Raw genomic sequence first — 15,539 nt, forward strand, 5'->3', positions numbered from 1 at the left:
ACTAAAATAGTCCAAGCAACGCTATTAAAAACACGAGCTGAACAGCTGCAGAAGTGCAAAATCAAAAAAAATTAATTTTTTTATGGAAAATAGGTATGAAGATAATGAGGATAGTAATTATCTATGCAAGGAAAATTTCAGTAGATAAGGATAAAACTCAGGTGATCATGTAAAAATACAATAGAAATAATGGGCATAATTATTCCTTGGAGAAAGTAAGCAATAAGAGGAAAATCTGACAGTTGCTAAAATATGTGTGTACACAGACACACACACATGTATAGATCTGAACATATGTGTGTGTGTAAAGCAAAACAGAAGGAACCAATACTACCACTTAGGATCATGAAGAGATCAGACCAAAACCATTTATGAGACCTTGTCAGTCCCACTACATGGAAGCACAAGTATCTACTGAGAGGTATTAAATTTGAAACTAAACTCTTCATGGTTATATAAACTTGGCAAGGGTAGAAAAAAACAGGTCAAGATTCCAGATATCTTATTTCCTAGTAGATACAGTTATTTTGCAAAACACCTCATAAAGCATTTCAGAGTTCTCAGATCATCTCCTAATAACCATAATGGACCGGGGAGTTGAGCTATAAAGAAAGGGAAGAGCAGCTGAAAGCCATGAGATTTTTTTGTGTGTGTGTGAGGGACATAGGAATTCAATGAATAACTGCCAAGCAACGACAAGCCTGCATGATTCAGTAAATCAGGCACAACATAAGAAATGAGTAATATGGAGTTAGGTAGGACCTTGTAAAGGTCATGGAAATAGGAAAATCCAAGATAGTTATATGACTAATCAAAAGAGTCAAACAAAGCACCCAAGTGGACAAAGAACAAGAGATGACCTTGAAGAATAACCACATATTTGAAGACAGAGAAAAATGTCATAAAATAACAAGTACCAATATTATCTATGTGACTAAAAAGGAGGCATAGAAATAAGATGAACAGTCTGGTAAGAGCATATACCCGAATGATCAACAGACTCAAGGTGGGTTTTTAAAGATAGTAACTGCAGTAGATTATTTAATAGGATTAAGAACTATTTAGATTTAATCAAAAGAAGTCCTTCTGTATAACACCAATGGTGGTAAAAGTAGTATAAAAATAATCATGAACATACAAGAAATCTTTCCCATAGACCACTTCTAATATAATTATATGGGCTAACCTGACCTTTTCTATAACATAGCTCATGTCCTTAGTAGACTGGACCGAAAAAGGAAGAAAAAAAAAGTCTGTGCTAATTATGAAATAACAGAAAACAGAAATATCTTACTGGCAAAGCAACAAAAAAATAAGAAGGAAATCATCTATTATTTATAGAATTAATATGCCAGCAATGTTTCATAGAAAAAAAGGTTTTACATTTTCCTGAAGCAAAAAAGTACAAGCATAATTTTTTTGTGGTTTCTAACTCAGGAAAAAAAAAGTTCAATGTATTTATTTTAAAACAGTTCAAAAAAAAACACAATCCTTCATAAAATGCCTAAATATTTTAAATTTCTTTTAAATTTCTTAAGAATTACACCTACAATATAACAGAATTCATGAATTTGACATAACTATATTCAAAAACAGCAGCTCCAGAATTTCTGATGAAGATGACCATGTAGAGTCATTTACCAGAACTTGATTAAATTTAGACATAAGAGAAAACATTTTCCTCAATGTAAGTTGATAAGGCAAATGAAGACTAACAAATACAATGCAAAGATAGATACTTTTTTTTACAAGGATAGAGAGCATTCTAATTAAATATAATTCATAAACCATTTTAAGATATTTGTTAAAATTAATATACACTTATTTTAAAAGATAATTTTCCACAATTACTTTGGGTGAATAAATTTGCAGTATCTCATCTAAAACACAGCCATTAAAACATTAAGAAAGAATAAAATATTTTAAAAGATTTTAACAAGTCACTTCATCTCTAGCCAGGACACACAAATGTTTCATTATACTACTGGTAAGTAACAAACAAAAGGTTCAGTAGAAGGCATCCTAAATTCTGCCACTCTTCCTTTGCTTGTAAGAGTATTTTTCCGACATTGTAGAAGATATCCCTACGGGTCTATAGTTGAAGGAGCTATTAGCCAAATGAAACAAATCATCTTGTTGAGACCAATTTCTATTTGTCTTCAACGTTCACTTCCCCTTTAAAAAAAAAAAAATCCTTGACTTTCCACTTTGTACTAAAATTTTTTTCTACTAAAAAATCATAAGTAAACCTCCAGGCTAGCCATTGTTATACTCAACTGTGACTCAAAGTTTAAGGCACCTTTTCCCACTAAAACTGTATTCAGTTCATTTCTTACATTCCATCCCCACTCCCAGGACAGTTCCTAATGCGGCAGGTTTTCAACGTAAGTTGAATAAATATTTACTTTTTGATAAAATAAAAGGATAAAGCATAAATATGCCCCCGATTTTTCATTACATTCATGACTGTATGACTGTTAAACACTCAACTTCAGCCTGAAGAAAACCAGTTGTGTTAAGAGCAAAAGAGAATATATTGCTTTCTACATCTCTCAAAGGACAAGATTATCTTTTTTGAGATAATCATCCCATCAACTTAATGCAACCTACTTACAAATGCTTTCTTTTAAACAAACTAAATATTATAACTTTGGTTAGTATACTAATAAAGCTTCATTAAACACATTTTAAATAAAAATTTTATCTTAACTCTAAAATTTAAATAGCCAAGAAAATTTAATGTGTACTCTTAATATTCATTGTGAATAAATGCATTCATTGTGAATATTTAAATGCACTGAATTATTAAACACTAGGATCAATGTAGTTCTGTCACTAACTAGATATACAATAATTAGGAAAGTTCTAGCATTCATTGATTCATTCCTTATCTACAAAATGACAGGACACGGCATATATCTCTAAAATCCCAAACAGATCTTAACCATCCATGATGCAATATTTTAACTAAATACACACTAAATCATTGGCACTCACAAATCTAACATTTCATTACTAGTGACAATGAATAATAATCCCTTATAAGGATTATATAAGATAATATTTATAAAGGAAAATCAAGAATTTCAATTAATATAACAGAGTGGACTTATCACCCAGCATTCTTACTTCAACTACTGGTTCGTGGCAATTTCCTTCAAGAAAGACTTATTAATACCAACAATATTTTTATAAGGTACTGAACTTGGAAATGCAACCTTTTAAATATGAAACTTATCAAAGCTAAACAATAATTAGGCTGGCCAGACCACACAGTGGCCAAGAAGTAGGCAAGAAGTCAAAATCCAATGTCACTAACTGTGATTTTGGATAAGTGACTCTAATCTTGCTGGGCGTCCATTTCTACATCCAAAAACAAACAAACAAAAAAGGTTTAACTACTTAGGTTAAAAACAAAAAACAGGACTTAACGACTTCATAAGGATTTAAATCAGTTAAAACAATATATGATAAATAGTAACTGCTAAATAAATGTAGCTATTATTATTGAGGAAAAGTAAATTTCAAAGAAAATTCAGTTTTCCTTGAAAATTTAGGAAAAGTGAATTTTTTACTTGCCTGTAGTGCTTCTACTTACCCTTAAAAGAACTAGTCCAACCAATCCTTCTTTGTGATATCCTTGAATTCTATACAAATTAAATATTCATTCTTTTGAATCCACAATGTACATTCAACTAAATGCACACCAACAAGATACACAAATTATATACTCAGAATCATACAATCTTGAGCCAAACTATAAAGGTCATCTGATTCCAATTCAAGCACTTTTGATGCAATGTGTTTACTTTTCATAAGGTCATTTTTAGAAATACAAACCACTGATTTTCATATCTTAATTAAAGATTTTTAAAAATTACAATCAGATATTAAGATTAACTTTTTGAGTCTCAATATAAGAATAGCTAACAGTTTTAACTTGGAGTTGTAGCTCAGTGGTAGAGCCTTTCCCTTAGCGTGTGTGAGGCACTGGGTTCAATCCTCAGCACCACACAGAAATAGAAAAATAAAATAGAGGTATGGTGTCCATCTACAACTATAAAGTATATTTAAAAAAAAAAACTGCTCCACACTTTACTCAATCATAAGAGCCAAAGTATTTAATCTACTATAACAATAGAATTACGATTGTTTCATATAAATTAACATATAGATATAAAATTAGGATATTTTCAGTGAATGAGGTGTATTCTTTAAGAATTGTAATAATATAAAAGACTAAAAATTCTGAATCTAATAAGTGATTATAGCAGGCTTGTAAGACACAAATTAATATAAGTCCAGTGACTTTCCTATGCATCAGCAATAAAAAAGAATAACTTAAATTAAAAACATGCTATTTTCTGAGCATGGCGGTGCACACCTGTAATACCAGTGGCTCCAGAGTCTGAGGCAGAAGGATTGCAAGTTCAAAACCAGCCTCAGCAAAAGCGAGGTGCTAAGCAACTCAGACCCTATCTTTAAATAAAATACAAAATAGGGCTGGGGATGTGGTTCAGTGGATAAGTGCCCTTCAGTTCAATTCCTAGTACCAAAACAACCAAACAATCATGCTATTTACATCAACATATTAAAAAAATACTTAGATATAAATCTAACAAAATAGACACAAGAAGTGATGACCAAAATTAAAGAACTAAAGAAAAAAAAAAAAACGGAGAGCTATTCCACGTTCAAGAATAGGAAGATGGAGTAGGGAGGATAGGAAGGGCAGCAGAATAGAATAGACAATATGATTGATGTATGTACATTCCATGTATGTATTATATATCAAAATGCATTCTACTGTCATGTATGACTTAAAAAATAAATAAATAATTTTTTAAAAAAGAATAGGAAGACACAATATTGTCAAGATGTCAGTCCTTCTCAACTTGATCTACATACTCAATGCAATCTCAATCCAAATCCTAGTACATTATCTTGTTTTCCAGTGTCTTTTTATTTTTTTCTTTTTAGGTATACATGACAGTAGAGTATATTTTGTCATATTATACATATGTGGAGTATAACTTACTCTAATTAGGATCTCATTCTTGTGGTTGTACATTGTGGGAAGTTATTTTGTGAATTAAAAAAACAACAACAACAACAAAAAAAACCTGATTCCAAAGTTTATAAAGAGAGGCAAAAGTCCGTTCCATGGATAGATAAAATTTGGGTCATAGGTTGCTTTAACAGCCTGAGTGAAAAATCTGGATTAACTTGGCAAGCAAAGGGGACATATGGAAGGTTTTAGAATAAAGGAAAGATCTGAGTTTTTCAATTAGCCAAAAGCTGAATGTCATTCAGAAAAGAGGGCCAGGTCCTCTGGTATATGTATAGGGGGCATAATAGCTCAAATAAAACTCCCCTCATGTAGCATCACCAAAGAGCTGATGATGTGATCATGGCCCATCATTGGAGTACCCCCTGGGGAGAAAGCATATCTTAAATAAGGCCCTACCAGGTGTCCACAGGCTCCCTAGAGAGACAGCCCAATGTGAGTGGGCATAGATTTGTTCAACATTACAGTGTGACCACCCTGATGTGGGAGAAAGGCCAGGGCCCTGCCCAGCTTAGGCAGGTCATACAGATGTGAGGGTCCTCAGCATTATAGCATATTTGAGTGCCTCCCTGAAAAGTGATTCCACAGAACAGAAGCTAGCTAGGCAGTGGAGAAGCCACAAAAACTCAGCTGCCCTGCACCAGCTGCCTCCTTTGCTAGCTCCAGCCATCCCACCCCTCAACGTTATCTCTGCATGTCAAGAATTTCATGTACATGTGTTTAGTATTTGTTCTGTGCAATATCCTCTGTTAAGCAAAAAGCTCCTATCACAAAGAAATGAAGATAAAACAAAATAAGGAAAGGCAGAAGACCCATAATAGATAATACAATATTGAAGAACTAAATTATACAACTGACAGTAACTAATTTTAAGTAATCAAGACAGTAGAGTATTGGTGAAAGAAAAAAAAAATAGTTCAATAAAACAGAACACAGAGTCCATAAATAGACCCACATAAATATAGTTACTCTGTCTTTGACAAAGGAGCAAAGGAAATTCAATGAATAAAAGATGGTCTTTTTGGGCTGGGGTTGTGGCTCAGTGGTATAGCACTTGCCTAGCATGTGTGAGGCACTGGGTTTGATTCTCAGCACTACATATAAATAAATAAAATAAAGGTCCATCAACAACAAAAAATTCAGAAGATTTTTAAAAAGGATATTTTTTCAACAAATGGTGCTAGAATTGGACATTCGTATGCAAAAAAAAATGAATCCTGATATGGACTTTACACTCTTCACAAAAACAGAATCAAATGGATCATAGACTTAAATGTAAAAGATAAAACTATGTCATAAAAGGCTACATATGAGAAAACTTAGATGACCTTTGATATGGCACTGACTTTTTATATATAACACCAAAGGCATGCTCTCAAGAACTAGTTGATATGCTAGATTTAATTACAAGTAAAATTTCTATTCTTTGAAAGATAATATCAAGAAAATGAGAAAACAACACACAGACCAGAAGTAAATATCTACAAAAAACATCAGATAAAGACCGTTTCCCAAAATGAGAAAATCTTTGCCACCTGCACCTCAGAGCATTAATCTCCAGGATATATAAAGAACCCAAAAAACTTAACACCACAAAAACAAATAACCCAATTAATAAATGGGCAAAGAAACTGCACAGACACTTCACCAAAGAAGAAACACAACTGGTCAATAAACACATGAAAAATATTCAACATCACTAGCAATTAGAGAAATGCAAATTAAAATTACATTGAGATTTCATCTCACTCTAGTCAGAATGGCAATTATTAAGAATACAAGGTATATAAATCTGTGGTCAGTGTATAAGTCTATGAATCATCATTTTGTGATTTCCTTCATACTATTGATTTTTAGAAATCCTTCCATGTCTTGAGATAAATATTCACTTAAACTTAAAAAAAAAAAAAGAATACAAGTAACAATAAATGCTGGCAAGGTTGTAGGGGGGAAAGGTACACTCATACACTGCCAGTATAACCACTCTGGAAAGCAGTACGGAAATTCCCTAAAAAACTTGGAATAGAACCACCATTTGATCCAGTTATCCCACTCCTCGGCCTATACCCAAAGGTCTTAAAATTAGCATACTATAGTGATGTAGCTACAACAATATTTAGAGCAGCTAAATTCATTGGATTAGCCAAACAGGAATGAAGGGAAGGGGGAAGGAATGGGATTAGCGAAACAGGAATGAAGGGAAGGGGGAAGTAATGGGAATAGGAAAGACGGTAGAATGAATCGGACATAATTTTCCTATGTCCATATATGCATACATGACCAGTGTAACTCCACATTGTATACAACCACAAGAATGGGAAATTATACTTCATGTACATATGTCAAAATACATTCTACTGTCAGGTACAACTAAAAAGAACAAATTTAAATTTTTCAAAAAAGAATCAACCTTCAATCAATCAAATACTAAGGAACAGTCTCTAATATTCTGTTACCTAAATCTCTTTAGGAAAGTAGCAGAGAGAAGTCAAAGGCAGAGGTCTGGTAAGAAAACCAAATCTCTGCCACTATTATGGCAAATGCTAGTTTGCACAGCACCCATTCTTCAAACTTCACATCTGAGTATCACTCAGCTACAAAAAACACCTCTAATTTCTCAATGTTTCTTATGTCTATATTTTCTTGTAAGGATGGTCTAAGGACTGCTAGCTTCAGACTTATTCTGAAACTTCGCCCCACAATAATGAGGCTCCAGCAAGCATTTTTATCAAATATCATGAGTAATTCATGATGTAAACTTGTGTTTAACAGCTATACTCTTGGGACTGGGATTGTAGCTCAGTGGTAGAGCTCTTGCCTAGCATGTGTGAGGCACTAGGTTCAATCCTCAACACCACATACAAAATAAATAAAATAAAGGTATTGTGTCCATTTACAACTAAAAATATATATTTTTAAAAAGCTAGAATCTTAATCCACTCTACAAAACTCAGTAGAAGTTACCACTACATGATCTCCCCAAATTAGAATTAATTTATTTCTTCTGTACTGTTTGAAATTATGTGTAGTTCTCTTATAACATTTACTACCTTATCACTTCCCAATACTCCTCCTTACCTTCTCTCTGAAGGAAAACTTTCTCATTAATTCTGATTAACTATGGCAGAAGATTACTACTTGTTTTTCCTCCAATAGATCATTGGTTAATTCCGGCAGTTATTACAGGATGCTACATAGATAAAACGAGCTGAAATACCTACAATTCCAGGAGCTAGCTCTAATCTACCTAATGTTCTCCCACAAATTATGATGAATGATGATTTTTTATTAAAAAGTGGTCTGTAATCTTCTAAAAGAATACAACAAATGGTTTTATTCCTTTAATAAATTTTCTAGAGTATTTTCACAATTTGAAAGCATAAAAACTAAGAGTGAGATCAGTATTTTTAGTCTAGATTAAAATCCTATTGCTATTTGCTCAGAACATGAGGACTTTATTATATACACAGGCATCTATGGAGTTTTGTTCTGCATCTGTATCAGAGAGCAGAATGAATTTATAATTGATTAAATTATAAAATAAAAATGTCCCAAGAGTTTCTTTACATTCTGGAGTAGTATTTAAGACAACACTGAAGTACTCAGCCAAACCTAACAAAAAATTTCTAAATATTACCTACATGATATGTAAAAAATAAAGAGAAATGACAAAGGGAATCAAACTAAAGAAAACAAAGGGCAAGGAAAAAAACAGTAGAAACCAAGACTAAACTTCATTTAATTTGAAATATGCTTCTACTCTGAAAAAAAAAAAAAAAGTTCAAAGTGAAGCTCCACAATCATGAATGTAAGAATTAGGCTAGGCACAAAGGCATGGTCCTTTAATCCCAGTTACTGTGAGGAGCGTCACAAGTTCAAGGATAGCCTGGGAAACTTAGGGAGACCTTGTCTCAAAATATGAAATTAAAAAAGCTTAGGAGAAGGCTGTGGCTGTAGCTCAGTGGCAGAGTGCTTGCCTAAAACATGTAAGGCACTAGAGCTGATCCTCAGCACTGCATAAAAATAAATAAATAGCGGATTCTGTGTATCTACAACTAAAAAATTGGAAAAAATAAAAAAGATCTGGATTTAATTCAGTGATAGAACACTCGACTATTGTGTGCAAAGCCCTGAGTTCAATCTCTAGCACAGCAAAAAAAGTGTTAGATGGTGCTTTAATCCCCATCAATTTTTACTTCTTTTATCTAGGAGAAATTTGGAATCCTGATCAAAATTGAGTGATTTTACCAAATTCACATAATAATGGGCAGAATCTGGATCTCCTGAGTTCATGTCTAGTGTGTCCTTTTTATTACATTGTTAGGCCTAAACAATGTAAAAATTGTTGTCACTTACACCAAGCTGAAACCTAAATAAATTCAATATGTTCACTTTATTAAGTGGTCAAACCTTTTGTTTTGAAGAATTCCAGGCTCTGACTACACTTGCATATACCGACATTATTAATTTCATATCTAGGAAAGATAGAGTCAAGTAATTAGCTCTGAAGTATAAGCAATGCCAGAATGAACACAGCCAAATATCTGATCCCTAGTCTGAAACATTCTGAGAATAAGCATAAGACTACATTTGTTTAAGATATAATTATCTCTTTTGAATTGCCAGGAGAAAAGTTCTATTGCTACTATTCCAGAACACAAGAAACAAGTTCATATGATGAATTTAAGGATTTTAAAATACACCATCTTCAACTTTTTAGACCAAGAAGTAAAAAGTTGATCTCAAATTTAAGAAACTGAGATCAGAGTTTGAGTTCAGACTACTACCTCAAGTAAATAATTTCTTATTTCTGAACCCCATATTTGTCTGTAATATTCAAGAGGATAGAATGGTTGATCAAGATTTGGTTCCTACAAGTTCCCTCTCTTTGTCTAATTTCATTGATGCGAAGAAAAAAAAAAAACCTCTCTTAAGACACACAAACCATACTATTCACTGAGGTTTAAAATACATAAACAGAGGGCTGGGATTGTGGCTCAGCAGTAGAGTGTTGGCCTCCAACATGTGAGGCTCTTGATTTGATTCTCAGCACCACATAAAAATCAATAAATAAAATACTGTGTCCAGCTATAACTAAAAAATAAACATTAAAAAAATAAAATACATAAACAATGCTTAAAGTGATATATGTTATCTGGTTGAGTGCACAGGAACTATATTATTTTGAAGATCTTTGTTTTACATTCATTTCATTTTCTAAGCCATTAAAAAGTTAATCATCACACAATAACCAAAATGAAACTTGACAATATTTGTCCTTGAAAAAAATCATGGCTGACTAGAGCCAAATTCCAAGACATAAGCCCTGCAGATGAGGATTTCAAAGTTTTCACGCCATGAAGTAACTTGACAGTTTTGAACTATGCTAGCTACAGCCCTGTGATCTTGGAAACAACAAAGACTTAAAAAATAAAAATAAAAACCATCGTTTTGTGTTCTAGAAAATGACTTACTGCAATAGAATCACCATTCCCCATAGAACTTAAATAAGGTTCACAGTCTAGTCTTCCACCCAGCTCCTGCGAATTTACCTATGACAAAGCCAGGATCTAGACCCTCCAAATTCCCTGTTTGTTTCATAAATGACGTCCTGAACTGCTTGTCACAACCAATCAATGGAAAACAAGTGCTTATTAATCAGACTTTGATTAAGAGTCTCTTCCTAGAAGTCCCTGGACGTTGGCTTGCACTCAGTCTGAAACAGCATACAAACCACTGTAAACAGCTCCTCAAAATAGGCTGCCTCAGAGAAAAACATTCTCTGGTTAGTGTCCATAATAACACCAGTCCTTCATCTTACTTCTCCATATGTGGTTATTTCTAGCGTTATTACCCTGCCCTATAAAAGAGAACGTTTTTTGTCTAACCTTTGAGACCCTTGCTGATCCCATGATCAAGGCATTCTCTCTACTATGATAGACCTTTCCTCCATACCTTTGTGATTTTTCCTTTCGAATAAAATCTGTTCTTACTAATTGGGATTTTTAAATTTCACATCCTTTCAATTCTGAAATGGCTGAGTTTGAAAGATAACCTGATTTTGTGTTCACTTGGAGACACTAAAGGTATTTCTAATTCTCGGTCTCTGTCCTGCGGCTGAAAAAGAAGGCGGGGAGGAGGTGATGAGCTGGGCAAGGTCAACTCTAGGTACACTTGGCGCCACGGGCCATACACACTGATGGGCCACGAAGAGGCAGGCTACCCACTCGGTACTTCCTGCCAGATCCACTCCCACCCTCCGCCCTCTTAGTCTCGCGGCTGGTCAGGACGGATGCTGATTCCTCAGGAGCTCTGACACTTGAGGCGGGTAGTGGGTCCTGCACAGAGGTTCACCGGGTGCTCCAGCCAGTTCCATTCTAAAGCAGGGCACTCAACCGCCTCCCCTCACAGGAGACTTCCTGGCCATTTCTCTCCCACAGTTGTTACTCCTGCCTTCACAGAAGAACTCACCATGGCGCCAAGGACGGGTAGTGGACCAGACACCCCGGAGCCGCCGGATCTCCCCTGCCGGTGTTGCAGAGGGGAACCTCTAGAAACCGCGAGGAAGAAGGTCTTCCGGCTCTGCCGGAAGTTTGCCTGCGCGGGACAGGAAGTTCCTCCTCCTCCTGAACGCCGGCAACCCCACGCTACGCAGAGGTGAAAATACGTAGGACGTCCTCTAAAGCAACTTCCGTGGTGCTAGGTTAGGGGCTAGGGGTGGTGCTGACCTTGAGAGGTGCGGGGAAGGCGCAGGCGCAGCACAGGTAGGTGGGCGGGCGGAGCGCCCTTGCCGTGCCTAAGACGATTCTGAGGTAGGTTGGGTGGTTTCGGAAGGAGCGCATTCTCCCTCTGGGATATGACGGAAGCACAAGTAGGTGGCTCGGGTGAGAGTCGACCCCTATATCCAGCGGATTTAGTGAGGATAAAGACCATATTGGGTCTTGTTCTTCCTGATACAACGCCGTAATTGCCTCGGTTTGTAGCCAGTGCCCTGTCTCACTGTACCCTTTCGCTTTTCTGATTTCGTCCCTTTGGGGAGTCTCGCCTTCTCGTTAGACCTGTTGTCCTTCTGTGGTTTTCATTTCCTGTCTTAGTGTGTTCAGCTCTACTCCCTCAGGTCAATGGAATCTGACCGTGAGAAGTTTCTTCATTATTCAGACACCAGCTGGAGCCAGAAGGACATCTACGAAGAACGGAGTAACCAGGAAGAGAATTCTACCTGTTCATTATATTCCAATGTGGACGTTTTCTTTTTGGCTATTAAAAAAAAAAAGGAAACGAAATTACCAAGTGGAAAGAAAGGAAATTACCCCCAGTCAACTATTTATGCCTTTTTATTATAATGAGATATAGTCCTGGAGGCAGGCTTGAAATGGGTATGCAGAGCACCATCAACCCAGAAGTACATGGGGATCTTTACTTAAGTTGTGGCTATCTGTAATCTCATCCATTTCTTTTTGCTGTAGAGTCAAGTTTTGTCATGAAGTTGGAACTGAGACCAGAAGCTAAGAAGCTTCAGAAGAAGTTAGAAATGGTTATGGATTTTCAGTTTCACCCTTCTTACCAGAGTATCTGAAGGGAATGATATGAATGTCGTAAACGACCCAAAGACCTTGGGAATTAGAGGTCTGAACGATCCAAAAGAAGCAGGCATGGAGCAGTTGCTTTCTATTAGAAAGGGGGTTCAGAGACTGGTTGTGTGAGTTATGTTGTCTTTTACTTTAAATTTTGTGTGTATTGAGGGGATACATAGCATTATAAGGTGGGAAGATACAGAAATCCTAAATACTGACAGAAACAGCTGGAAGCAGGAGGGGGCTGAGGAATAGTTTGTAAAACAAATTCTGCTGAGGATCAATCCAGAACTTCCCTGAGGGTTCAACTTCTGCTGTGTAGGGACTAGGTTGTAAATAGACAAGCCCCAGGGCATCTACAGATGGTTAAGTGTGTTAGAGAGGGGTTGTAGTTGTCTGCTAGTGGATCTGTGGGAAGCAGGTGCTATCCTTGAGGAAGAAAAGGTGGAGAAGGAAAGTGGCTATCAGCCTGTCAGTGACAACACATCCTGTGAAGTCTTACTCTTTCATTTCTGACAGTGTGGTTCTTCTTATATCTGTCCTCAACCTGGCAGCCTCATTGAGGTTCACAAAGCATCTCTTTCTATGTGACAGTAACGTTGAAATTATTATCAGGATAGATTCTCTTCTTGCCAGGGTAAACCAAGAAAATAAATAATTTTTTGTTATCTGCTTATCATTTTTTATATGCCATGGGGTTCTATATTTGTTATTAAGTATAAAGCACATTGATAAATACTCCTTGGTTAATATCCTTTAATATTCATGTTTCACAGTTATCTTTATTACATCATGATAAATCTTATACAAGTAGTATTTTAATGATTTAAATGCATATAATATATTTTAATGCAGTGTCACCCAATCCCTTTTTTATCCTATAGAAAAACAGTATTTTCTATTCTTTACCTGTCTTAAAGGAATTTTCCTGTTTCCATTTCTTAAAATAGAAGTCTTTGACAAAGATTCAAAAAAAGGGAACAGTTATAAAAGGGGGAAAAAGGTGTGAATGATGAAGATTAAAAAGAAACTCGGTAGTTTTGACAAGGGGATGGGAACATAATCATTGAGAAACGTCTTGGTTGCTTACTATTAGGACTTAATTTAAAAAGTTGAAATGTCCTGAGAGAAATCTTCCCAAATATTTAGAAGTGCCAACAGGAAGTTGCCTCCTCTCTTAATACTCACATTGACCTGGAACTCTTACAACCTTTAAAACGTATTACTTTTTTCAAAATTCAGTCCATAGTTTTTGTAAAATGTACTGCTTAGTTTCTCCTCTAAGAAACCTTTCCCTGTTCTTACTCTCATTTAATAAGTGTGATTATTACATGCTTTCTTTTTTTTCTGTCATTTATATATATTTTTTTAGAGAGAGAATTTTTTAATATTTATTTTTTAGTTTTCGGTGGACACAACATCTTTGTTGTATGTGGTGCTAAGGATCAAACCTGGGCCACACGCATGCCAGGAGAGCGCGCTACCGCTTGAGCCTCATCCCCAGCCCTCCTTTCATTTATATTGTTTTCCAATAACCACCTAGAGAACTGGGATCTTGTTTTTGTTCTGTTTTGCCATCTTCCTCTATAAGAAATACCTTAATGCTGTGGACAAAGATCATTTCAGTTAAATTGCACTTAAAATTCTTTGTGGACAAGATGTTAGTTGTCATAATACTTTAAATGATAAAAAGTAGTTGCAGTCTTACTTATAACAATAAGATCAGTCACATTCTGTTATATATGCTTAGTGGGATATTATCTGTTTTTAAAAGCAATTAGACTAGAGTTTCTAATGGAAAATGTTTAAATTTCTAAGTTAAAAGAGCATTTTATGGACTATGTTTTCCCCCAAAATTCGTATATTGAAACCCTAACCCACAATGACACAACATAAATAGATAGGAACTTTGGAAGGTGATTTGTCATGAGGGTGGAGCCCTTATGATACAATAATGACTTTATAAGAAGAGATACAAGTGATCATGTTTTCCCTCTTCTCTCCATCATGTGAGGACAAAGTAAGTACACAGCTATCTGCAGTTCAAGAAGAGGGCCCTGTCCAGAGCCCATCCATGCTGGCACCCTAATCTCTAACTTCCTAGCATCCAAACTATTAGAAATGTATTCTATTGTTTGACTTACCCAGTTTATGCAAAATAGTGCTCAGGGTGGGTTTTTGTTTGTTTGTTTAATTTTTTCTTTTTTTGTAAATGGACAGAATGTCTTTATTTTATTTGTTTATGTGGTGCTGAGGATCAAACCCAGCATGCAAGGCAAGCACTCTGCTGCTGAGCTACAGCCCCAGCTCAGATGGTTTCGTTTTGTTTTGTTTTTTGTTTTAATTTAGGTAAAGAATAGATCAGTTTGGCTTTTGTTTCTAAAATTTTGCTTTTTAACATTCACCTATATTGCTCTCATCTTTCAAGTTTGGGGAAAAAAATTTTTCAGAAGCATATTGCAACCTTTTAATGATTGAATAGCCTCCCTGAATCTCCTTTATTTCCATGACACTTACCACAGTTGTTTCTATGACTGTACCACATAGCTGATCAATTGGTTGCATAAACTCTGAAAATTTTACACAAGTAGTACGGTGCACATTTTCAAAAACCATTAACATATGAAATGGGATCTTGATACCATTTGATACCTTGTGAGGAAAATCTAAAACAGTTACCATCACCAAAGGCAGTAAACAGACAAAACCATATCTGTTGGAAACTGAAATTACTTTTATTCATTCATTAAATATTTATCACCAGTCACTGTTCTGTACTCCGAGAAAACCATGGTAAATAAAGTAGACATAGTCCCTATCAGGTAATTTACGTTTCAGTAGTAACCGACCATACATGAATAAATAAGGAAAATGTAAGATAGTAAGTACTAGATGAG

At 35.3% G+C, this 15,539-nt stretch overlaps 1 protein-coding gene and 1 long non-coding RNA gene across 12 annotated transcripts in view; one reads left to right on the top strand and one right to left on the bottom strand.

Annotated features, from left to right (window-relative positions):
- The window catches only part of Tmem161b (transmembrane protein 161B), a 101,353-nt gene extending 89,662 nt beyond the window's left edge, over positions 1-11,691 (bottom strand). For 7 of the 9 annotated variants that reach the window (XR_013437133.1, XM_021725677.3, XM_078044794.1 and 4 more), the window contains exon 1: positions 11,540-11,691. Coding sequence is in view for 6 of the 9 variants with exons in the window: in XM_021725677.3 (XP_021581352.1) it covers positions 11,540-11,542 (3 nt within the window). In the remaining 3 variants the exon portion in view is untranslated. The remainder of the gene's footprint in view (positions 1-11,539) is intronic. The other 2 variants (XM_040273617.2, XM_040273618.2) reach the window with 2 other exon arrangements.
- The window catches only part of LOC106145140 (uncharacterized), a 159,383-nt gene continuing 155,208 nt past the window's right edge, over positions 11,365-15,539 (top strand). Inside the window, exon 1 of one of the 3 annotated variants that reach the window (XR_013437150.1) lies at positions 11,365-11,832. This is a non-coding gene — a long non-coding RNA (uncharacterized LOC106145140). Of the gene's footprint in view, positions 11,881-15,539 lie in introns of all 3 variants that reach the window. The other 2 variants (XR_013437148.1, XR_013437146.1) reach the window with 2 other exon arrangements.

This window comes from Ictidomys tridecemlineatus, chromosome 1 (genome assembly GCF_052094955.1).
Source record: "Ictidomys tridecemlineatus isolate mIctTri1 chromosome 1, mIctTri1.hap1, whole genome shotgun sequence".
In the NCBI taxonomy this organism is placed as follows: Eukaryota; Metazoa; Chordata; class Mammalia; order Rodentia; family Sciuridae; genus Ictidomys; species Ictidomys tridecemlineatus.